At 36.0% G+C, this 25,027-nt stretch overlaps 1 protein-coding gene across 1 annotated transcript; it reads left to right on the top strand.

Annotated features, from left to right (window-relative positions):
- The first annotated feature begins 11,098 nt into the window (after positions 1–11,098).
- LOC133290662 (nuclear pore complex protein NUP214-like) lies at positions 11,099–24,554 on the top strand. Its single transcript, XM_061488782.1, has 7 exons — positions 11,099–11,237; positions 11,329–11,532; positions 11,608–11,816; positions 13,547–13,715; positions 14,107–14,253; positions 15,392–15,516; positions 24,438–24,554. Exons 2-7 carry the CDS (start codon positions 11,346–11,348, stop codon positions 24,552–24,554), a joined length of 954 nt encoding a protein of 317 aa, XP_061344766.1. The 5' UTR covers positions 11,099–11,237; positions 11,329–11,345.
- Positions 24,555–25,027: the final 473 nt, after the last annotated feature.

Here is a 25,027-nt window from a genome sequence, read left to right as displayed (position 1 = left end):
ATGATATATATATCGAAGTTGTTTAAGGACTATGGTTGGTATGTATTATGTGTAAAGAATCATTTCAACCCTGGTAGCAGAGTTCCAATGATTATAAGGTGACAAGTTCGATCATCACAATCCTCACTTGTGGAATTAAATAAACATAAGGTAAAAAATAAAATAAAATAAGGTCTATACAATATCACGTTTCAAGTTCAAAGAGCTTTTACATGAGGGAGTATGTTAAAGAATAATATAAATCATTAAAAAGATATTCACTTAATACCTTAAGATTTTGGATTAAAATAATTTTTTACCTGCGCCTTCATTACCATGGCTATAAATGGTATCATGGTATGCTCATACACTAACTAGGCTGCTTTTTTTTTATATATACATACTTGGCTGCTTTTTTATTTGCTCACGAGTGCTCTTTTTTTATTATTTCATACAAAAAATTATTGGGAGTGGAAAGAGTTAATTAACAATATTTTTGATAACAAGAAATGGAAGGGACAAAGCACACAAACAACATCTCTAATGCAAATAAGCTTTAATGTGACAGTGGATATCAATCTGTTGGATAAATTAAAACAATTAAGTCAATCATGGTCACATGAAAATTGAGATCTTTTTATCAAGAAATACAAAGCAATAACAGACCTAGTGTTTACACAAAATATATAAAGTCTTTGTGTTTTGGCATAATATTGGGACTAATTATTGAGATGTTTTGAGTTTCTACATTTGATTATCACACCAATTATTGAGGTGCACGCTTACATGTAGGGTTACCCATGAAAAAAAATACCACTATATGCTTTCACTCAGAACATCATCTCTTTGAAACAAAGGTGGTTGAACAATTTGGAGCGCCATATGAGGGTCACCGACCAATCAAATTAACTAATAGGGCTGCGGGTTTGCAAAAGTTGATTAGAGCATTTTTGGAACACTACTTGAGGGAATTGAAACAACAACATGAGTGGGTAAACCTTTTCAAGGGTGTTAACACTTTTACAATTTATGAGTCGCTGCTATTCCCATTGGACATTGACAAGACAGATTAAACTACAATCAATGTGTTCTTCATAATAGACACTAAAAAAGAAATCTCATACCATATTGTTTTAGTTGAAACATTCTTAATAAAATAATTTTTTCAAGCAAAAACAAAAAGGGTAAAGTATGATGTAGTGCACGGTTTCTAAATGCGTGCATTGTTATATATATCCACACTAGTAAAAACATTAATAATTCATTAAATCCATTGAGAAGATTCTATAGAATTCATGTAAAGCAGCATATTAAGGAAAGTGAACGGAAGATTGAGTTCGACAATATAGAAGAAAAGTTATTCAAGTTGGCATGTTTGTGATATCCCTGACAATAATTGGTTTTCTCACAAATTATTTATGGCGTCATGGGTTACTATAATGTAACTTTCCCGTCTTTAGGGCTATGCCATAGAACCAGGGTGGTACTAGGGAGAAAGTAGTATGGACGGCAGTCTCTCCTTAAATTTTATTTTTTATTATTTTATATGTAAAATAATTATATTAAATAATAATAAATTATTAATACTAATTATCAGTCCCTTCCTCAAAAATATTTATAATAGTTATATTTTCTATTAGTCTTAATAATGTTTATAATTTTAAAATTTTATTTTTATTCATAATTATAAAAAAAATTGAATCCACCGCTGCATGAAACTAGACCTTATCTTTTAGATAGGGGAATCATTGATGTGCCTCTAACAAGTGTAGTTTTCTGTGTTAAAATTGATAATAATTGAATTATAAAAGAGCAATTTAAATATATATTTGCTAATTAGATTGATTCTTTCTAATCCAATAATATTTCTCACCTATTGGTTGTGTTTATACAGGAAAAAAGAGTAAAAATTACAAATTATAAAAAGCTTGTAGACGTGACTCCACACAGATGTATCACAGTACAATGGACAGCAGCATGGCGCCAACTGGCGCCACTATGGAGCCAACCGGCGCCGGATTCTGGAAAAAAACTAAAAACATGTTAGTAGCATGGCGCCACTTGGCGCCCAAAATCAAACAACCAATGGCGCCAAGTAGCGCCCAAGGTCAAAGCAAATGGCGCCAAAGGGCGCCCAAGAAGAGGAAGGTGGCGCCACCCTTGAAGCCACTCAGCGCCAAGTTGCATCACTTTTGTGTTAGTGATGTGGCGCCAAGTAGCGCCACTATGGCGCCTACTGGCGCCACTTTACGAATAATGGGTTCCGACTTTTTCAATGGGACAGAAGCGCGGCGCAAACTTGCGCCAAACCGGCGCCAACTGGCGCCGGTTTACGGGAAATTGTACCGTGCTGTTGCGAGGGTATTTTTGGAAGAAGGAAAAGAGGATTATAAATAAGATCCTTTTGACAGAATTAGGGATTCAAACCTATTTTTCTGAAGAGAGATGACGTCAGAGCTCTGAGGGGATTCCTGGAGTCAAGTTCTTCTTCTCTTTTCTCCTTAATTTTATGCTTTTGAATATTGGATTATTTTTAGCCATGATTATGCTTGGCTAGTTTTCTTTTATTGTAGTTAGGGTCACGAGCCCTATGTGAACCCTTGTTAGTTGTTACAATGGATTGATTTATGGTTTTTCGTTATATAATTATCTTTATCTTTACCTTGTGCGTATTTTATATCTTCTTTGTTAGACTTGATCAATCTAATAGTTGAAGATAGTTTGAGGGTTAGAACCCTAGATAGGAATATCGGGGTTTTCATCTTGAAAGGGGGAAAGATAACAATTACTATGCATGCTAGGAATAGATGTATATTTAATTACAGATGCTTAAATTATTGAGTTCATTGCTTAATTCTTATGAGGGATTACTAAGGGATTAGGATTCCAATTGAGGTTAAAGGGTTAAATTACCAAGGGATTGGGATTTAACTAATTAATTCTAGATGATAATTTATCTGAGTAATTATATAATTGAATATTGTAAATCAATCCAAAGTAAGAAGTGGGGATCATAAGGTGAGTGCGCTCTAGCTACAATGTTTTTCTCATATTTTAAAAATCAACTCTAATCGTTATTGTTTTATTTCTCTTAAATAAAAATTAAAAAACAAGTCTTTACTTTTATTTCTTGTTGTTACTAAAAATCAATTTGCAATTTTTCCAAACAACAAACCGAGTTTTCCAACTTAAGAGGACTGGTTATTGTAGTACTTGGTTTACAATCCCTGTGGAGACGATACTCTACTTACTTTCTATATTACTTGTGCGATCGGTATACTTGCCGGAGAGCATCAATCATATCCACCATTGGTCTAGATTTCTCCTTAAAATTGTACACATAATAAAATGATAAAAGATGCCATTCGAATAAGGTTTTTAATTTGGGGCGTTTGGTAGAGAGGATAAATTTTTTTTTATCCAGAAATCAATGTTACCAAAAAGTTTTTTAGTAGGCTAAAATATTCTTGATACTATGTTTGATTGATTGTAAATTATTGCTCGGATGTGGATTGGGATTAATTATATCCCAAAAAAATTATCAAATATTTTCATCAAATGAGATTTTCAAAATACCACCCATTTGGTGGTATTTTAAGATAGAATTTTTCTTTATAAACATAAATACCGGGAATCCGACTTTTTCAGAAAACTTTTTACAATCCTCGTGCCAAACGTGGGTAAATCGAATTTCAAATCTCACATTTTGAGGATTTTAAAATTTTTCCTTCTACCAAACACCCTCGTAGAGAATACTAACCCCTGAGTTTCACCCTTAGGACAAAAGGAAGCATATCATTTCCTTCTTTTCGTTGCAAGATTCCTATAATATCATTTATTATCAGTGGGGGAGCCACGTTGGCTTCAGCTAGTGCCTTGTTCCAGGCTCTAGTTTTTAAAAATTAGTCATGTTTTAAATGTGGGTAAATAACTATAGCTAGGTTGTAATACCTGAAAGGAATAGAATTTAGTATTTGGTATTGATTAATTTTTTTTGACACAAGCTGAATAATTTTGCTGGCTCTGCCACTGTTCATTACCTTCCATTTTCATGCACCTCCAATATCATGATGTAATTTTTTCTCCCTTACCTCCACCATGCCCATATGTTGTAGTAGACATTGTCCATGTCAAGTATGCATGTCATGCATCTAGTATGTTTCAATGATGTATGTCATTTAGTTCGCTTTAGGATATGATGAGCTATTGTTGTCTTTGATTTGAACAACTCACTAACTTATGCATTAGATATCTTATCCTTTGGGTCTACAACCCATTAATATTCATGTATTTTTTTTTTTGATAACAATATTCATGTATTAAAGTAAGTCTGAAAGGATATATGAACCTATTGGGCCAAGTGGGCCCAACTGTACTGTAACTAACTTTTAGTTATTCAATTTTAGTAGTTATCCAAATAACTTTTAGTCATGCATCTAGTATGTTTCAATGATGTATGTCATTTAGTTCGCTTTAGGATATGATGAGCTATTGTTGTCTTTGATTTGAACAACTCACTAACTTATGCATTAGATATCTTATCCTTTGGGTCTACAACCCATTAATATTCATGTATTAAAGTAAGTCTGAAAGGATATATGAACCTATTGGGCCAACTGGGCCCAACTGTACTGTAACTAACTTTTAGTTATTCAGTTTTAGTAGTTATCCAAATAATACAACATAGTATATAATGTAATCCATCCATCTGTTTTGATATCGTTCACATAATATTCAATATACAGAAATCATTCAGTATTCAAGATTCTCTTCTTTTTACATCAAGATTCTGATATCTTTCATGGTATCAGAGCTCTTGATCCATGGAGATCGAAAAGTGCAACTTTGTTCAAACTTTCACCAACCCAGTATCATTTAAGTTGGATGAAGATAACTTCTTGCCATGGAAACAACAAGCCTTGGCAACAATCAAGGGATACAACCTGGCCAAATTTATCACTCGTGAAATTCAAGGCTCTGTTGAAAAGACTTCAAACAAAGCATAACAAGATTCACAAGAAGATGCAGGAAAAGCAAGCACAGCCAGCACAAAGACTACATCTGAAAAAGATTATGTTGATGTTCAGCAAGATCAACTTATCCTGTCATGGTTTCTTTCATCTATGTCAGAAACCATTTATACTTGCATGTTAGGTTGCTTGAGTTCTTTCCAAGTTTGGAAGAAGCTTGAAGAGTTCTTTGCCTCCCAAACAAGAGCAAGAATTAAACAATTGAAGATACAACTCAAGATATAAAGAAAGAAACAAGTGTCTCACAGAACCTGCTACAGATCAAGAAGATAGTTGATGCATTGGCTGCATCAGGTTTCCTTGTCAACTCAGAAGACCACATTGATGCAATATTAAATGGCTTAAGAGGATTATGATTCTTTTGTTACCTCAGTCATCTCAAGAACTGATCCTCACACAGTGGGAGAGATAGAAGCTCTGTTAATGGCTCAAGAACAGAGACTGGAAAAACAAAAAAAGAACACTGAAGCAACAACATTGCAAGCCAACATGGCACAATTTCAATTTCAAAGGCAAGACACTAATCTTGCAAATCCAAATAGAGGAGGTTTTAACTACAACAGAGGCAGAAATAATGCCTACAGAGGAGGCAGATCATAAAGAGGAGGTGGTAGAAATGATGGGTACAAACAATAATGTCAAGTTTGTGGTAAGTATGGTCACATGGGCTGGGAGTGCTATCATAGGTTCAATCAAAATTTCCAAAGTCCCTACAACTCAAACAATAACAACAATGCCTCTACATCAATTGGTCCTCAAATGAATATGGCAATTAGAAATTCTCGAGCATCCCAACAATCAGTAGATGCAACAAGTGACTATTTCTCCACCACAGATTCAAGTTGGTACCCAGACTCAGGAGCTACACACCACTTTACTCCTGACTCGAGCAACTTGATAGACAAAACACCATATTATGGACAAGAAGTTGTTCAAGTTGGTAATGGTACTAATCTCAAAATTGAAAATATAGGATATTCTGTCTTACACTCACCATTAAAATCATCATTTACCACTCTTTCTAATCTTTTACATGTTCCAGTTCTATCCAATAATTTATTGAGTGTCTCACAATTTGCTAAAGAGCATAATGTCATTTTTAAATTTGATGCTAATGTTTGTTATGTGAAATCTCAGGTTACCAAAGAGATCCTTTTCCAAGGGACACTTCAGAATAACTTGTATGTCTTTGATGGAGCACCAAGATTATAAAGAAGCACTCAAACTGCCTTCAGCACTAAAATTTCTCCATTACATACTAATACTGTATTTCTAAATTCTAGTAATTCCATTTTGTCTAATAATGCCTTACATCTTTGGCATTCTAGACTTGCTCATGCTTCATTTCAAACTTTCAAAAAGGTACTTAGACAATGCAATGTTCCTTTTATCAAGAAAAATAATCAAAATTTATGTTGTGCTTATTGTATGGCAAAAATGCACCAGCTACACTTACTTGCATCTGACACCACTTACACTGCTCCTCTTGAACTTATTCTAACTGATATTTGGGGACCAGCACCCATAGATAGTAGAACTAGAGCTAAATACTATATTATCTTTGTAGATGCCTTCTCCAATTTTACTTGGTTTTATCCTATGATAGTTAAGTCACAAGCTTTTGATATATTCCTTACCTTTAAATCTATGGCAAAACTGCAATTAAACACTAAAATTAAGGCTTTACAAACTGATAATGCAAAAGAAAATCTTAAATTCATTACCTATCTGTAGGAACAAGGCATAATTCATAGACTCACATGTCCTTACACACATCAACAAAATGGTAAACCTGAGAGAAAACATAGACATATTGTAGAATGTGGATTAACTCTCCTAGCTAGCTCTCACCTACCAACCAAGTTCTGGGACAATGCCTTCCATACAGCTACCTTTGTCATTAACAACTGTCTACACTAACTCTTCTCAACAAATCTCAATTTGAGGTACTCTTTCATAAAACCCCATATTACTCTTTTCTTAGGACCTTTGGTTGTGCCTGCTACCTATACTTTAGACCCTACAACAAAAATAAAATAAACTTTAGATCAACTCAGTGCACCTTTATTGGATACAACCCAAGACACAAAGGATAGAAATGTCGTACCTCTACTAATCAAGTCATCATAGCTAGGCATGTCCTCTTTGATGAATCTCTCTTCCTTTACAAAGATAAATTATCACCAACCCTCCCTGCCATCACCCCTCCACCACCTCTCGTCATTCCTATTGTTTCCACTTCCTCATCCCCTATTAATCATGCTAGACCTGATAACACAGTGACTGTTTCTACTAATACTTTAATTGCTAGCTCTACTAACACAGATTGCAGGTCCATTGCTCCTATTAACTCTGTTAGCAGCACACCTCCTCCTGCACTGGTAACACCCCTGCAAAATACACATTCCATGATCACTATAGGCAAAGCTAGAATTTACAAACCCAAAGCTCTTACCATATCTATTGAGCCCAACAATGTTTCTCAAGCTCTTGCTAATCCCTATTGGCTGAAAGCCATGCAGGAAGAACATCAGGCACTCACCAACAATAATACTTGGAAGCTTATACCTCTACCTCTAGACAGGACCCCCATTGGTTGCAAATGGGTCTATCGCATAAAGTACAATCCAGATGGAACTATCCTTAAACACGAAGCTCGCCTTGTTGCCAAGGGCTATCATCAACATGAAGGTTTTGATTATTAAGAAACCTTCAGCCCAATAGTCAAATCTGCCATAATTCGAATTGTTCTTACTCTTGCTCTTTCCAGAAATTGGCCCATTCACCAGTTAGACATAAACAATGCCTTTTTAAATGGTGATCTCATTGAGGAGGTCTTTATGCAACAACCTCCTGATTTTCTTCATGTAGATAAAACACTAGTATGCCATCTCAACAAAGCCATTTATGACCTCAAACAAGCTCCACGTGCATGGTTTGATAAGCTTTATGCCACTCTTTATCATCTCGGGTTCACATCTGCAAAATGTGACAGCTCCCTATTCATTCACATTACCAGTACCACAAATCTTTATGTTCTTGTCTATGTGGATGACATTTTTGGTTATTGGATCATCTGCTTCTGCGGTTACAACTCTTATTCATGCTCTTAATCAGGCGTTTCCCTTAAAAGTTCTTGGACATCTACATTACTTTCTAAGTATCGAAGCTCATAAGACTTCTACAGGTGGCTACCATCTTAGTCAATCAAAATACATCCTAGATCTTCTACAGAAAGCAAACATGATTGGTTGCAAACCTATGCCTACGCCAATGGTGTCATCATGCAAACTTTCTGCTCAAAATGGCTCACCACACCCAGATCCAACTCAATGTTACTTTGTTGTTGGTGCTCTTCAGTGCGCAACAATTACCAAACCAGACAATACCTTATGTGTTAATAAAGTCTGTCAATTTATGCACAACTCTCTTAATACTCACTGGAAAGCTGTTAAACAGATACTTAGTTACCTCAGTGGCATTGCATCCCATGGACTTACTATACAACCCTCAAAGCACTTTCATCTTGCAGCTTACAGTAATTTTGATTGGGATTCTGATTTAGACGATCGCCGCTCCACTAGTGGCTTATGCGTATTCTTTGGCAACAATCTTATCTCCAGGTCTTCAAAGAAGTAGCTTGTCGTCAACAGATCCAGCACAGAAGCTGAATACCGGTGCCTGACTTCCACCATCGCTGAGCTTACATGGATTCAGTCTCTTCTTTCTAAACTTCATGTTTGAATTCCACGACCATCAACCATTTACTGTGACAATCTTTCATCTGTCATGCTTTCAGCTAACCGTGTGTTTCACTCAAGGACCAAACATTTTGAGCTTAATCTTCATTTTGTTCGAGAAAAAGTCACCAACAACCTTGTTTCCATTCATCATATTCCAGGGTCAGAACAAATAGTTGATGGACTCACTAAAGCTGTTGCCTCCACAAAATTTATGGACTTTAAATCCAAGCTTCGGGTTTTGGACTTCAAGCCCACTCAGCTTGTGGGGGGATGAAAGGATATATGAACCTATTGGGCCAACTGGGCCCAACTGTACTGTAATTAACTTTTAGTTATTCAGTTTTAGCAGTTATCCAAATAATACAACATAATATATAATGTAATCCATTCATCTGTTTTGATATCAATCACATAATATTCAATATACAAAAATCATTCAGTATTCAAGATTCTCTTCTTTTTACATCAAGATTCTGATATCTTTCAAAGTCCATCATATAATATAAAACCTCAATAAGAGGCCAATGTAACCTCTCAATATCATCACCAAAGCTCCTGTTGGTTGTACAATGTTCTTAGGTTCAAGCCCGATGAGTGTGTGAGGTAAATGATAGTGTACTATTTGATAGGAGCTAATTAATCTTGCAAAATCTTTACAACCAAATAAAATAAATATAGAATAAATATTTACCCTATGATTAAAACTGGTACGAATTATTAAACCAATTATTTATAAGAAAAATATGGATATCAAAATGAAGGAATACAAGCATATAAACAATGGGTTTGATGTTTGTCATTTTAAATGACATAAGTTATGTCATTTTAGGAGAGAGATAGACACAAAAAATGAAAATCACGGGAGAGAGAAAAGTGGGTGATTTTTTTTTTAACTTAAAATTTTAAATAAAAAATTTATTTTGTGTCTATCTCTCTCTTAAAATGACGTAACTTTATGTCATTTAAAATGACAAACACTTTTCCCATAAACAATATAAAAAAGAAAAAGAAAAACGAATGAAACAAAAAAATATTTACAAAAATGACAAAATAAAATAATTAAAAAAATATGTGAAAATTATTGAAAATTTACACAACTAATTATAATAGGAATATTGAGTCTCCAACCCTCTTTAATGGATTTGCTAAATTGTCAAAACATGCCCAAATGGTGTTGTGACAAGAGGCAACTAAAAGGTATCAAAGATTAATTGAAGTCATCTCCAACTTTGTATAAATTATGAAAAATTGAAAAAAAAATCCTTTTTATGTAGTTTTTATAATATTTTAACAATTCAATAAAGTATATCTTTTTATCAATGTTATCCCTTATTTTTTAGCATTAAGACAATACATTGTATCATTAAGATTGTTTACGAGCGATATGAATTGAATCAAGAACGATTTTAATTATATGAACTCATTTGATTTTTTTTATAGAGGAACTAAATTAAAAATAACGCTACATTGGGGACAAAAAAAATAATTAAACTTTTTTTTTTTAAGATTTAGTGTTGAGATAAAATTATCTTCGGGTTATCCCAAAATAACATTGATGTTAATAGAAAAAAATAATTATAAAAATGTTTGGTGTTTGTCATTGTAAATGACATATGTTGTCATTTTAAGAGAGATAGACACAAGGAATGAAGATCATAAAAGAGAAAGTAGGTGATTTTTTTTTTAAATTTAAATTTTAAATAAAAAATATTTTCTTATGTCTATCTCTCTCTTAAAATGACATAAGTTATCAAAAAAAAAAAAATGACAAACACTTATATCTTATAAAAACTAATATATCCTCATAATAAATTAAAGAGTAAACACCTTTTTTGTCCCTAACAAAAAACGCGGTCTCCACTTTAGTCCCTTACAAAAATAAATTAGTCTGTTAGTCCTTAACAAATTCAAAGTGGACCAATTTTAGTCCTTTTGAGGGACTAATATGGGTCTTTTTTGAATTTGTGAGGGACCACGATTTCAACTAAATGAGTCCACTTTGAATTTGTTAAGGACTAACTGACTAATTTATTTTTGTAAGGGACTAAAGTGGAGACCGTGTTTTTTGTTAGGGATCAAAAATAGTATTTACTCAAATTAAAATTTAGAACTGTAAAAATTTAGCAAAAAAAAATTAGAACTGTAAAAATACCTTTCTCTTGTTACCAAAAAAATAAAATAAAAATACCTTTCTCCTAATCAGAAATAAATTATTTTTAATGACAGAAAGAAACATTAAATTCTTTTTAAAACACCTTTTTTTTTTTGGGGGGGTAAATTATAACTTGCACTTTATTAGCGCGTTACTCCTTACGAATCAAATTCTTTACTTCGGACTCTGTTGTGCGCTCTGAAACTGGAGAGTGCTCGCACGCTAAACAGCACACCGCGTCCACCTAACGCAGACGCACACATAGCATTTGTGAACTTCCTCCTCTCTCCGCTTCACCTGCACACTCCCCCGAAGCTCTTAACTCTCTATACGGTAGTAGTAATTTCTCGAATCGAACAAACGGTGCGTTTTGGTACATGAACGCAAACACTGACTCATCTATTTATTTGCTTGCTGTGCTTAGCAGAGTTTCGGAAGAACATGGGTCCCATCAAGATCGACGAGGTCGAAGGAGAGGTAATCGGCACCACCGATTACTTCTTCGTGAAGATAGGAGAGGCCGTTCCATTGAAGGACAATGATTCCCATTTCGATCTCGAAACCCTTCCCTCTCAACCTCTCGCACTCTCCGAACGCTTTCGCCTCATTTTCGTTGCTCATTCTTCAGGTAACACTTAACTAAACTAAACGTGGTTTTTCAAAAAATTAAATTAAATATTTGTTTATTTATTTTCTGTTTTAGGTTTTTTTGTTGCGAGGACTAAGGATCTTATTGATTCCGCCAAAGAATTTGAGGACAAGGGAAGTGGCTCTTCGTTGCAGCAGTTGAGTCTCGTTAATGTTTCTCTTGGGAGGGTTCGCATATTGGCTCTTTCTAACGACAATTCAACGCTCGCAGCTTCTGTCTCCGGTGAAATACGATTTTACTCTGTTGATAGCTTTCTCAATAAGGTATGATATAAACCATAACTTTTCTCTGACATTTATTTTTTTAGGTCTAAGCTCCCTCTTGTTTTAGGTTTTCTTCATGATTTCCTTTGTTATCATTGCGCTAAATGTTGGTGTAATTGAATCCGGTACTTTGATATGTAGTATACATGCTTTGCTGAAGGGTGAAATGCCTGTTGCTTTGGCTTTTGCATGGTCAACTTGTTAGTAGCTTTCTACTTTGTTGAAATAGAGTGTGTTAAGGAGAAATCGTGTCTTGAGTACACACAATCCATCTTATTTATACGAGAGAGTAAATTAAGTACAAGAGCTAATAGGGACTAATTTTAGATCTAATCAAAGGCTATTAACTGTAGTGATGATGACTAAGTTCACTAATATTCAAACATGTGATAAATATGTTTATGAGTCTAGGCTAATATTCTAATACTCCCCCTCAAGCTGGAGCTAATTAAGCTCGTAGCTTGTTAAAAATAGACATAGAAACAAAAATTAAAGACCAAGACCTAAAATAAATCTGACAATCTCCACTAAAGAACTTAGGCCACTAGCACTCCCCAGTCCCCATGAACAAAAAAACCTTTTGGTGATGTCCTTGGTAGATAGATCACTGTGAAAGCCAAGAACTGCGTTTGCTACCTTCCAAATTCTCCTAGCTATCTCTTCCCTTATGTGGCTGGTACTCCCTTGTGCGTTATCTCTTCCTTTAATAGATTTCTTTTAAAGTATAATTGTTTTCCTCCTTATCATAAAACTATAATTATTTCCTTCCTTATGCTGCCACCACTTGATCCTTAGATTTATAACATGACGATTACTCCTTGACCTCTTCATGGCATGCATGTCCAAAACGAAAACCCTAGGCTGGTAGGTTTGCCTCTCTTTTGATATGACTTTGAAATTCTTACACATCGTTTTCCCCTTAACATTTGATTCACCAAGACCATACTTACCGTGGAGCCTCTTGACCTCCCTTGGTGAGTAAATAGCTTCTGCTTTCTTTTGGGACATCAGGTTATCTGGAGTAAGTTTGCCTTAGACCAGAATGGGTGGGTTGTTCATACAGCTGGCCTAGCATCTCATTTTAGTTGTGGAAATTTATTTCTCAAAGTTACCAATTGGGTTGGAGATTCCTCTTAGTTTGGCTTTCCCAAGGCTTCATTGACTTTTCAAGACTATAATGAAAAGTAAAGGAAAAGGTGTGAAAGAAAATAGAAAGAAGAGAGAGTATGCATGTAGTATTTATAGTTGAAGGTAGCTTCCTAATCCCTAATCCATTACCAATTCATTGAATAGAGTTTCATTCCACCTTGATATACCTATTTGGACGTCCAAAACTCCCTATAAGGTTAAGTCCTTTATTTGGACAAAAGTGCTTAGTGGAATTAATACTGATGACATGTTGCAGGTTTGTAGGCCATATAAGGCTATTTCCTTGATGTCAAAGGAGGATAGAAATCCTCATAAACACAAAGCAAAAAAGAGAGAAAGAAAAATTATAAAATGCAGCAAAGCTGCCCAATCTATATAAATTTTGGCATTGTTTGTATGCTAGATATCTCTATCTACAAAGCAATTTGTATGTTTGAAATGTTGTATGCCAAATAAAATTTAATATTTATATTGTATTATCGTTGTTCACGTTGTGAAGCAAATATTTTTCCTGTTCACTATGTTCGACCTTTGACAAGGACATGCGACATTTATATTGATATTGTATTATCATTGTTCAGGAAGTGAAGCAATCCTTTTCCTGTTCACTTAAGGATTCAAACTTTGTTAAGGACATGCGATGGATAACTACATCAGAAAATTCTTATGTTGTTCTTTCAAATACTGGGGAACTATATTATGGAGAGGCTGGTTTTCCCCTTAAAAATGTGATGGACAGTGTTGAAGCTGGTATGCTTTATTCTTCTGTTTTTTACTTATCACTTGAATATGTTCATGCTCCATTATCAATACGTAGTATGGTTGATTTTGAAATTTGAATTTCAATGGACTACATTATATATATCTTTTTATCATTGTTTTATTTATTATTATTATTGTTGTTTTTTGTCATTGTCTTGGTTGGTAGGAAATGAATTTAAACCTGCTTGTTGCTCTTTCTATGCATTACCAAGATGCTTCTTTCTCTCTATCTCTCCCCCTTCCCCTCTAAACTCTCTTCATATCTGAATAGGGCAGGATGTTTGACTTGCATTAGAATATTCCAATTGCAAGCTTGGTTCACAGCATTTTTCTTATTTTGGCATTCCAATTACTTGTTTTAATTTATTTCTTTGTGAAGTTGATTGGGGTGTAAAAGGGACATTTGTTGCCGTGGCAAGAAAGAATGTTCTGAGCATTTTATCGGCTAAGTTTGAAGAAAGGGTTTCGATTTCACTACCCTTTGGATCCTGGAATGGTGATTCTGAGGCGAATTGTAGCATAAAAGGTTTGCATTTTCTTTTTCATTTCTCTACTTTAATTTATATATGTAGTGCATATGTATTTGTGTGTGTATAAATTATTTTGTACTTCCATCTGTTAGTTTTTCATATATTTGTTAAATGCACCTCTGGTTCAATGATTCAATCAAATTGGTGGTTTATAACACAAAGCTATCAAAACAAAAGTCGTCATCATCAAGAACACCTTTATCCCAATTAGTTGGGGTCGGTGTATCAAAACAAAAGTGGATTTAATTAAAAAAAAAAGGAAGTTGCTTTTCCATTGCCTAATTCCTCTTTAATCTTGGAAGCAAGATTTAGTCTCTCTACTTGCAACCACAATAAAAAGTAGCAGCATAGAGGCAACTAGAGATCCACCTCCTAAATCAACCTTTTTTCAATAAAAGAATATGGGCTTGGGCTTTGTATTCTTCTAGTTATACCTTTAAATATTTTTATTCTAAATTTAGCTGTTCAAAATTTCTTGTCACCCTTGTCTCTTCGGAAGTTTAAGGCTCCCTTGAAGGTAAAGAGTGATTAGTCATTGTCATGTTGAATGAAGACAAATGAAACACTCAGGTTAGAGGATACTATGTGGGTGTAGGAGATGAATTCGTGTAGTCTCCATATGAAGTGCTAGGTGAAGGGTTGTTGAATGAAGACAAATAAAACACTTAGGTTAGAGGATTCAGTTATGCGAATTGGGTTGGTTCTCTTGTTGACGTTCTACATTCAAATACTATATCTTTGTTGGTGGTAATCTGGTATCTTGGAAAAATCAGAAGCAGAATAATGTTGCTTGATTTAGTGTAGAAGCTGAATATTGAGCCATGTCTATGGCTACTTGTGAGCTCATTTGTGTAAAACAATAACTTGAAGAATTGAAGTTTGGAGACACTAAACAAATGAAGTGTGAATAGACAAATAGGCATGCAATTAAGGTTTGGCCTGAACCAGAAAATTGTTTAGCTCATCTTAGGAAATTGCAATTAAAAGCAGGTAGTGGGAGTGTGAACACACAAATAGGAGTATCAATAGTCCCACCCATTTTCATGTTGCTTGAATTTTTTTGGTGTTTTTAAGTCAATACATGGTGTTTATTATTTGCTGTGCACTAAAGTCTTTCACGAACAATTGTACCAGTTGATTCTGTCAAGTGCGTTCGACCTGATTCCATTATAATTGGATGCTTTCAACTTACTGAAGATGGCAAGGAGGAAAATTATCTTATCCAAATTATTAGAAGCAGAGTTGGTGAAATTACCGATGTAAGTACAAAATCCTTACTGTGCTTTTGAATAATCATAAGCTGCCTATGCACGTCTACATATCACCATTGATATGAGACTTCAGAAGGCGGAGATAATGGCTGCATGCTCTCATCTTGAAACTGAATATTTGCTTGTCATTTTGCTTGCTTTCTGGTAAAGTGAATATTTGAACTTCAGCTTTATTTGATGATATTGTAATTCACACCTGTTGTTTTGGTGGATGATTCATACCTGTTGTTTTCATGTGTTATTAGTTTTCATTAGGGACATGCATATGCTTGTGTAAAAGGTCACAACATTGTACACATGTTTTTAGAACATCGAGTACCATCTTGAGAGATGTCCAGAATCATTTTTGCATGTGAGACCTTTTCTTTCAAAACTTGAGTTTAGACTAATAACAGATTACATATATTATCCCTGTGGTGTGCAGCAGACTAACTTCAGAGAGGAAAAGGTGAAGATGGTGGATGGAATTGTGTTAGATTACATTTGCAAAACCATCTACTGTCTCTTGCTTTACAGCTTGGGTTTAAGTGAAGTAGTTCTTTAACTAGTTATCTAAATTTGGTTGACCAAGTGATCAAGGGTTTATTTCTTGCATCCTGTCAGAATACATTTTAGACTGCTGTTTAATTTAAATATTTAGTAGTTTTTCATTATGTTTAAACTGTAATGTCAGGAAAGGTGTTGGATGAATGAGAAGAGTATAATGCATAATTAGAGGATAAGAAAACAATTTATCCTCTAGAAGAAGAAAAAATGAAATGAAGATCATAGCACAATGACAACACCTAAAAAATAAACCCTTCCAACCCCACGAAGAAAACTCCCTGAATTACAATTATTAGGCTTCCATGAGGAAGCCAAATATTGTAAAATTACAATTACTGCTCCAATACTGTGAATTGGACGAGGCAAGAAATGCTATACTAACTTGCACACTTTTTCTGTGCTCAAACGAAAGTCAACTGATAAGTTCGGACAGGGCACCTTTGAGCAAGTCTTTCACTCATGGCTACTTCTGGAACATCTGTATTTAAATAATGAAAATTTGTCCAACCCCTCATGGCAAAACCAATACCTGCAAAAAAATTGCTAAATAGTCTACCCCTGTATACTGAGTATTTGAGCAGTTTAAATCTAAGTGACTTGCAGAATTGTTAGTCTAGTATTCAAATATTCAAAGAGAAACGAAGAAAAAAGGGGAAGAGAAGAGAAGGCTAAAATATTTTATTTCTGACTTAATAAAAAAGAGGCACTGTACAATACATATATAGAGGAGCTGTGGGACAACACAGCAAGAAAAGGAATGTTCTAGAATATGTACATCTCATCCTATTCTAACAGATAAAATTGCAAAGAATATAATTACAATAATATCCCTAATATGCCCCCGCAAACTTATGGGTGTGGAGAGAGCTATGTGGAATCCAGAACCATGAGTTTGGTTCTACTATCAGTAAAGCGGGCAGTAGAGAGAGGCTTGGTTAAGGTGTCAGCAATTTGTTCATAGGCTGGAACATGAGATACTTGAAGTTGTTTAGCAAGGACCTTTTCACAGATGAAGAAAATATCTAATTCCATATGTTTAGTTTTGGCATGCAGAACAGGGTTATGAGAAAGTGCAACTGTACTTAGATTATCACAAAAAACAAGAGGCACTTGAGTAGGGACAATGATTGAATCCAAATTAATTCAGCAGCTGTTAAGGCAAGACTTATGTATTTTGCTTCGGTACTTGAACGAGCTACAAGAGTTTGTTTCTTTGACCACCAAGAAATCAAATTAGGACCCAAAAAAAATACAAGCACCAGATGGTGATCTGCGATCATCTGGATCGCTTCCCCAATCTGCATCACAAAATGCAGTTAGAGGCATGGCAGTGGCTGGATCAACAGAACGAAGGAGAAGACCAAAAGAAATGGTTCCATTGAGATATCTAAGAATTATGTTAACAAGCTTTCAATGCTCCTCAAGAGGTTGACTCATGAATTGACAAGCTTTGTTTACAGCAAAGCTAATTTTTGGTCTTGTTAAAGTTGCATATTGCAAAGCACCAAGAACAGACCTATATTGATAAGAATTTGGGTGGTAATCAGCACCATATCGAGACAGTTTACTGCCACCAATCATGGGAGTGGATATCCCTTTTGCATCAGCCATATCAGTCTTGACCAAAAGATCTTTAATATATTTTGATTGAGAAAGAAAAAGAGCACCTGAAGAAAGTCTTTTAACTTAAATGCCAAGAAAATAATCAAGTGCGCCAAAAAAATAATCAAGCTCACCAAGATCCTTAAGTGCAAACCGGGAATGAAGATGGGAAATAATTTGTTCAATAAATTTGGCATCATTACCGGTGACAATGACATCATCCACATAAACCAGAATATAAATGCAGTGAGATGTGGTGCGAAGAATAAATAGAGAAAGATCACACTGGCTGGTCTTGAACCCCAATTGGAAGAAAGTCTCCTTAAGTTTGTCAAACCAGGCCTGTGGTGCTTGTTTAAGGCCATAGAGAGCTTTGTGAAGTCTACAAACAAAAATCTTGTCATGTGATTCAAAGCCAGGTGGTTGTTGCATATACACCTCTTCCTCTAAAACACCATTGAGAAATGCATTATTTACATCAAGTTGCCTAAGAGTCTAGCCAAAGGAAAGAGCAAGAGTTAGTATGATACAGACAGTTATAGGTTTTATAGCAGGAGAAAATGTTTTACCATAATCAAATCCAGGCGGTTGATGAAAGCCCTTTGCTACTAAATGAGCCTTGTATTTATTTACAAAAACATCTAGGTTTCCTTTAATACGAAAAACCCATTTACATCCTGTTGCTTTTCTGCTAGGGGGAGAGACACTAGGGACCAAGTAGCATTGGTGTGTAAGGCAGTAAGCTCATCTTGCATAGCCTCAAGCCACTTAGGATTGGCCAAAGCTTGTTTAACAGATGTAGGCTCCATAGAAGTAACAAAACAGAGGGTTTAGCTACTGTTTTGGACCGTGTTGTGATGGATCTGGCTGGTGAAGGAGTGCCAAGAGATGATGAAGGTAGGGTTGAGCTGCTGTTTTGGACCGTGTTGTGATGGATCTGGCTGGTGAAGGAGTGCCAAGAGATGATGAAGGTAAGTACTATGATGGAGAGGATGATGTTCGAGAAGAAGGAGAAGAAAATGATTCTGGAGTAGATGGTGCAGAAGAAATAGGCGATGGAAATGTGGTAACAAGTAGAGAATTAATGTTATCAGAGGATGAGGTAGGATTAGAAGAAATGTTTTGAGTATATGGAGAAGAAGAGGAAACATGCGGACTGCCAACCGAAGAAGAGGTGCTGTTAGAAGATGATGCAGTAAAAGGAAGGTTATGACATGGTGCCTGTTCAACAAGTGTTTTTGGTATTGGAATGGTGAGACTGAATCCAGGAATTGGATTTTGATAGGAAGTATCCTTGGAGAACAAAGTAAGATAAGGAAATCTAGTTTCATGAAAAAACACATCTTTAGAAACATACAATCTGCCATCAACACGTAAGCATTTATAACCTTTGTGATTGGATGAATAACCAAGAAACAAACACTCTTGAGATTTGAATTGGAGTTTATGCTGATTATAAGGTCTCATGTGATGATAACAAGCACAGCCAAATACCTTGAGAAAGGTGTAATCAGGAATTGTTTTGTACAACTTTGTACACGGAACTTCAAAGTTCAAGGCTGTAGTGGGTAGTCTATTAATGAGATAAACAGCCGAAAGAAAAGCATGATCCCATAACTTTTGAGGCAAAGAAGCATGAAATTACATTGTTAATCTCATATCAACAATTTGTCTATGTTCCGCTCAACAAGACCATTTTGATGGTTGTGTGGGGACAAATAAGTCTGTGAATGATACTAACAGTGTCAAGATACTTTGTGAAAGGTCTAAATTCAACCCCCCCCCCCCCACACACACACACACACCAAAAAAAAATCTGTTTGGATAGCTTTAATGGAAGCTTTAAACTGGGTTTGAATTAATGAATGAAATTGTTTGAACCCATCTATTGCTTTAGATTTTTGTTTAACAAGAAAAATCCATGTAAAGCGTGTGTGAGCATCTACAAAGGTTATGTAATAGGAATATCCCATGGTGGACAACATAGGAGCAGGACCCCAAAGATCACTAAACACCAAGTCAAATGGTTCGGCATAAACAGTAGTTGAGGGATAAGAAGATAGTCTATGGGACTTGCCCATATAGCATGCTGGGCAAAAATTAAAAGAACTTTTATTACTGAACTGAATGTTACAAGATTTCAAGACAATTTTTAAAGCCTTATGATGAGGATGACCTACGCTATAGTGCCAAAGGGCATAAGATGTGTCTATATGAACACTAGTTGTAAAATAAGCTGAGGATGAGGATGAGTCACTTGAATCAGAGAAAGATGCTAGAAGAACAGTGTAGAAACAAGATGGAGCACATGTTGATAATGGATGAAGAGAAATGTCTTTGAACCGATATAATGCATCACTACCAAGAACACCTTCAAGAAGAATTTGGTGAGATTCTTATGATTTCACAAAGCAAGAGTGAGGATGAAATTCAAAATAAATAAAATTATCTTTGGCAAATTAACTCACACTAACCAAATTCTTTATTATAGATGGAACCAAAAGAAGATTATTGAGAAATAGAGTAGTGTGTGGTTTAAAAGGAGATGAAAATTGTGAAGAGCCTACTACTGTTATAGCCAAACCTTGACCATTTCCTAGCATGACTTGATCAACTCCATTCAGTTGTGTACTTTGAAGAACATTTTGTGGGTCTGAGGTGACATGATGGGACGCCCCAGAATCTGGAAACCACTCCAAACCTTGCTGAGATGATGGAGGAGTAGGAAGAAGGCCTTGATGGTTATATAGAATGGTTTGAGTGGTCAATAAAGCATGGGGTTGAGGCTGATTTTGTTGAATGCCCTGTTGTGATTGTTGGAGGGTGTTTTAGAATGTGTTTATGCCAAAGAAAGATAGAATTTAAGACTGATTAACACCTTGTTGTGCTTGTGATGTTTTGGTAAAATATGGCTGATATAGTTGAGGAGGCAAGATGCTTTGATGTGGTGAAAAGGGTGGTGTTTGTGAGGTTAAATATTGAGAATTAGAAGGTGGTGGCTGTGTGGGTACAAAAGTAGATGGTGGCTGTGTGGGTACAAAAGTGGGGTCAAAACGATGCCAGCATGAGTGAACCTCATGTCCAATTTTGTAACACAGTTGGCACTGCAAATTACTTCTTCCACGTCCTCTACCTCTGTTTACTCTTCCATTAGAGCGGCCTCTACCTTGTCCAGCTAAATCAGATGCCCCCTAAATATTGGGAGGCGTTGCTGCATGCTCTCTTCTGAAGACTGAAAAACGGGCACACAGAGACTGGTTTGGGGTTTAGAGGGAACAAATGCAATAGGATGGATATTTGGGTAATGAGTTGCATTAACATATATTGAATCACTAAGCAGGACTAGGGATGTGCATGGGTCGAACCGAACCGTTTTTTTTGAAAAACCGAACCGAATTGGTTCAAAACTGGTTCGGTTCAAAACTGGTTCGGAAACGGTTCGGGTCGACTCTCTTTTGAAAAGAAAAAAAATTAAAAATTTAAAAAATAAATTTATAAAAATCAATTTGGTTCAGTTCGGAAACGGTTCGGTTCGGTTCAAAATGGTTCGGTTCTTAAACTGGTTCTAAAAACCGGTTCGGTTCTTAAACTGGTTCTAAAAACCGGTTCGGTTCATGAACTGGTTTTTAGAAATCGGTTATTTTAAGGGGCGGTTCGGTTCGGTTCGTGGTTCGGTTCAGTCTTTTGGTTATTTTGCACACCCCTAAACAGGACTCTTGATGTTTAAGGAACCTAGACTCGAGACAACAGCTCAATTTGAAGGTCATGAACAGAAAGTGGGCTTTCATGGGCATGAACAGTTGTAATAAAAGAGTCATACTCTCGAGGAAGTCCTTCAAGTATAAGCTCAACTTGTTCTTCATCGGATATTGGAGATCCGATGGCCATGAGTCCGTCTATGAGTGTTTTAATTTGAGCAAGGTATTCTAAAATATTTCTTCCTCCCTTTTTGATGCTTTGTAACTCTGCGCGCAGCTGTCTGGCCTTTGATTTCAGAAGCCCATTAAAGTATTTGTGTATTTTCTACCATACGTGCCATGAATGAACAAGAACACTTTATTCATGATGGGTTCTGATAGAGTGGTCATAAGCCATGAGAGAAGGGTCTAGTCTTGAGTTTCCCACGCTGTATATGCTGGATTAACTTGATCTGCTACATGATCTTCCTCAGTAAGGTATCTATGAGGAATTTGTGGGTTGATTAGATAACGTTGAAGCTGGTGAGACTTTATCACTGGTTCAACCAGCTGCTTCCAGACAAGGAAGTTACTCTTGTGAGTTTTACTGTTATATGATGGGCAACGAGCCCAGATCTGGATTCGTCGGAAGCCATTTGGTAGGGACAAAGAGAGCTCTGATACCATCGAAGAGAAAAGAGGAGGAGAAGAGAAGAGAGAGAAGGCTAAAATATTGTATTTCTGACTTAATAAAAAAAAAGGCACTGTACAATACATAAATAGAGCTGTAGTGGACCTACTCAGCAAGAAAAGAAATGTTTTATAATATGTAAAGCTCATCCTATTCTAACAGATAAAATTGCAAAGAATATAATTATATTAATATTCCTAATAAGTATACTTCTCTATTACTTGTTTCCTTTTTGGATTCCAGTAGTTGTTGCTTAGTAGGAAAAAAATATTATGAGTAGATAATTTCATTAGTTGGTTGGAGGGGAGTTTGATTGAGTCTGGGTGACTTGGTGTCTAAGTTCATTGCTCCATCATGTAAATGCCATACAACCCAGTTTAGTTTGTGGAAATTTGTTTCCTAATAACATGCTGAGAGGAACCTCGTGTAAATTATCGATCATACTAATATGGAATTCGGATTACAGCTCCCGGACCCAGAATCTAGGTAGTTCTTTGAGGGGCTAGCTTCCTCCCAAATCCCACTCCTTTCTACTCAATTCTTGCCTTTCCCTTTCCTTCCCCTTCCCTTTTATTCTAACTGAATCCCTTCTCTTCCCTCATCCTTTCTTGCCATATTGGCAGGTTACAAAGTTCACCCTCTCTCGCTTTTCCCATGCAGCCCTTGGTAGGAGTAACTAATCCTATCTCTGTCGCTTTCTATCTTCCTAGCAAGAACCCAAATAATGGGAGGGTGCCTAACAACACTTCTCCCAAAAGATTCACCTTTTCTTCAAGGTGAATGGTTGGGGAAGTATCCTGTAACACTCAAGGAGCTTCCTTGGGATCCCATTGCTTGAAGCATGATGGCTGGGAGCCCTGCTCTTTGGAACCCACATTGGCACTGCTAGCTTCGCATGTGCAGCTATAGTCTTCAATAACTCCTGAGAAATTGGCTGAATTCAAACAACACAAACCTGCAGGAAACCTTTTGCATTACCTTTGAACTTAGTGCTATACATTTGGCCGTTGAGCAAGCTTGTTTGAGCTGCAATAGCTTTGTTGATGTTGAGATATATAGTCCCACATTGGTTGTGTGGGCAATTAAAGTGGCCTTTATAAGGCCTTGGGCACTCCCACCCTTTGAGCTAGCTTTTGGGGTGGTGTATCCCAAGGTTCTTAACATGGTATCAGAGTTTCGCCGCCCCTCCACTTTCTCTTGTGGCGTTTCTTAGCACAGGTAGGCTGAGCCTGTTGCATTGTCCACTCTTCAAGCCCAATGGGCTCTCGTGTGAGGGGGCGTGTTGAGATATATAGTCTCACATTGGTTGTGTGGGCAACTAAAGTGGCCTTTATAAGGCCTTGGGCACTCCCACCCTTTGAGCTAGCTTTTAGGGTGGTGTATCCCAAAGTTTTTAACAGTTGACTTAAGCAGTTAAGCCACTACAGAAGTTGGTAAGCAAGCAAGGATGTTCTTGAAGTCACATCACAATAGCAGCCTCAACCAGAATCTTTAAGGAACCATCTTCAGTCATACATTAGTCTAAGCAATCAGCTTCAGCAAAGCTAGGTTTTCCGGTTTGTAGATTGTGCTGTGGCCCAAGGCCCTAGTATTGATCCTATTGGGCTGGTTGCTTTTGAAAATTGGCTCATTTTTTATACTTTTCCCCTGCTCTTTTTTTTCTGAGACCACTTTCTTTTCCTCACTCATTTGGGCTTGGCCACTAGGTCAGACAAGGAACCCATTGGGTGTAATTCCACTTCTGCCCTCTTTCCTCCTTTACCTCACTCACAATGGCTCCTTCCGGTGCATCTTCTTCATTGTAAGGCAGGTGGCCAGAATCCTCCTTAGTCATTCCTGGAACCTTCCCACAGGTGCTATTTTGTGAATGCTCAGGTGTGTCTTGCATGGGTGCTGGGCCATTGCCCGCTGAAATCACCATATAATTGTGGTTTTGGGATGAGCATGGAGGGGACTTAGATGCATGGATAATTAGAAATGGAAATACTGGTATCAAATATGTATTAATATTTATGCATTTTGTGTTTACCCGTCCTCTAGATAGGGTGTTATTTTGGATTTACTTTGGTATTAAGCTCATGGATGTTTTCAAGGTTTTCTTTGGAAGATGCACAAAGGTTCAGAGGACTTTAATAATTATTATATTGATGTATCTCATCTGCTTTTGTGTTTTGTTCTTTCTTGGGTTCTTGAGGAGGTTGTCTTATTTTCCATAGTTATACTATTTCTTTCTCTTATTTTAATAACATTTTATTCTTTTACATTGTCTTCTTGCTGTGACATTGTTCATGTATACACATTCTACTGCATCTTGTAAATGGGATTGCCAAAGAAAATAGCAGTTGTTTGTTTTCATGCAGCATTGAACTCTAAATTTATATTTTCTCTGGCAGGGCTGTTCTGAATTAGTTGTCCAATCCTTCTATGATATTTATCAAGGACTAATTGATGACATTGTACCCTATGGAAGTGGACCCTACCTTTTATTGACGTACTTAGAACAATGGTAAATATTTTGCATTTCATGTCCTGATGTTCTTTTCCCGTCTCCTTCCTAGTCTCCCTTTTTTGGCTGATTTTTTGACTTAACGTGTTATTACATCTTCATAGTTTAAATGGTTTTTTACTTTTAAATTTGCTGTTATGATTTTATTTTTAAACATGTATAACATTCTATATATATTATCTTGGCATTATAGATCTATCAAGCTATATGAACAGGACATGCTTTAGGCAAAAAGTCTAAAAACCTAGAACCAACAACCAACCAACCATTCATTAATAATTCTATGACTTATTAGTTATTTTGCGGCTATTTTCTTTCATGTTTAATTGCGAACTTTATATTTCTGAGGCTTGTCAGATTGGAACCTGATTATTGTTTTAGGCTTTAAGCATGTTTATAGTTAAAAGAATTTGGTTGGTTTTTTCATTCTGTGCATGTTTAAAACATGTGTTCTCTTCATCAGTGTCATTCTTTATC

This window comes from Gastrolobium bilobum, unplaced genomic scaffold (genome assembly GCF_033153095.1).
Source record: "Gastrolobium bilobum isolate Gb01-03AN ecotype WA unplaced genomic scaffold, APGP_CSIRO_Gbil_v1 utg82661, whole genome shotgun sequence".
In the NCBI taxonomy this organism is placed as follows: domain Eukaryota; kingdom Viridiplantae; phylum Streptophyta; class Magnoliopsida; order Fabales; family Fabaceae; genus Gastrolobium; species Gastrolobium bilobum.
Note: the sequence above shows the minus strand (reverse complement) of the source record. Positions and strands in the feature narration are given on the sequence as shown.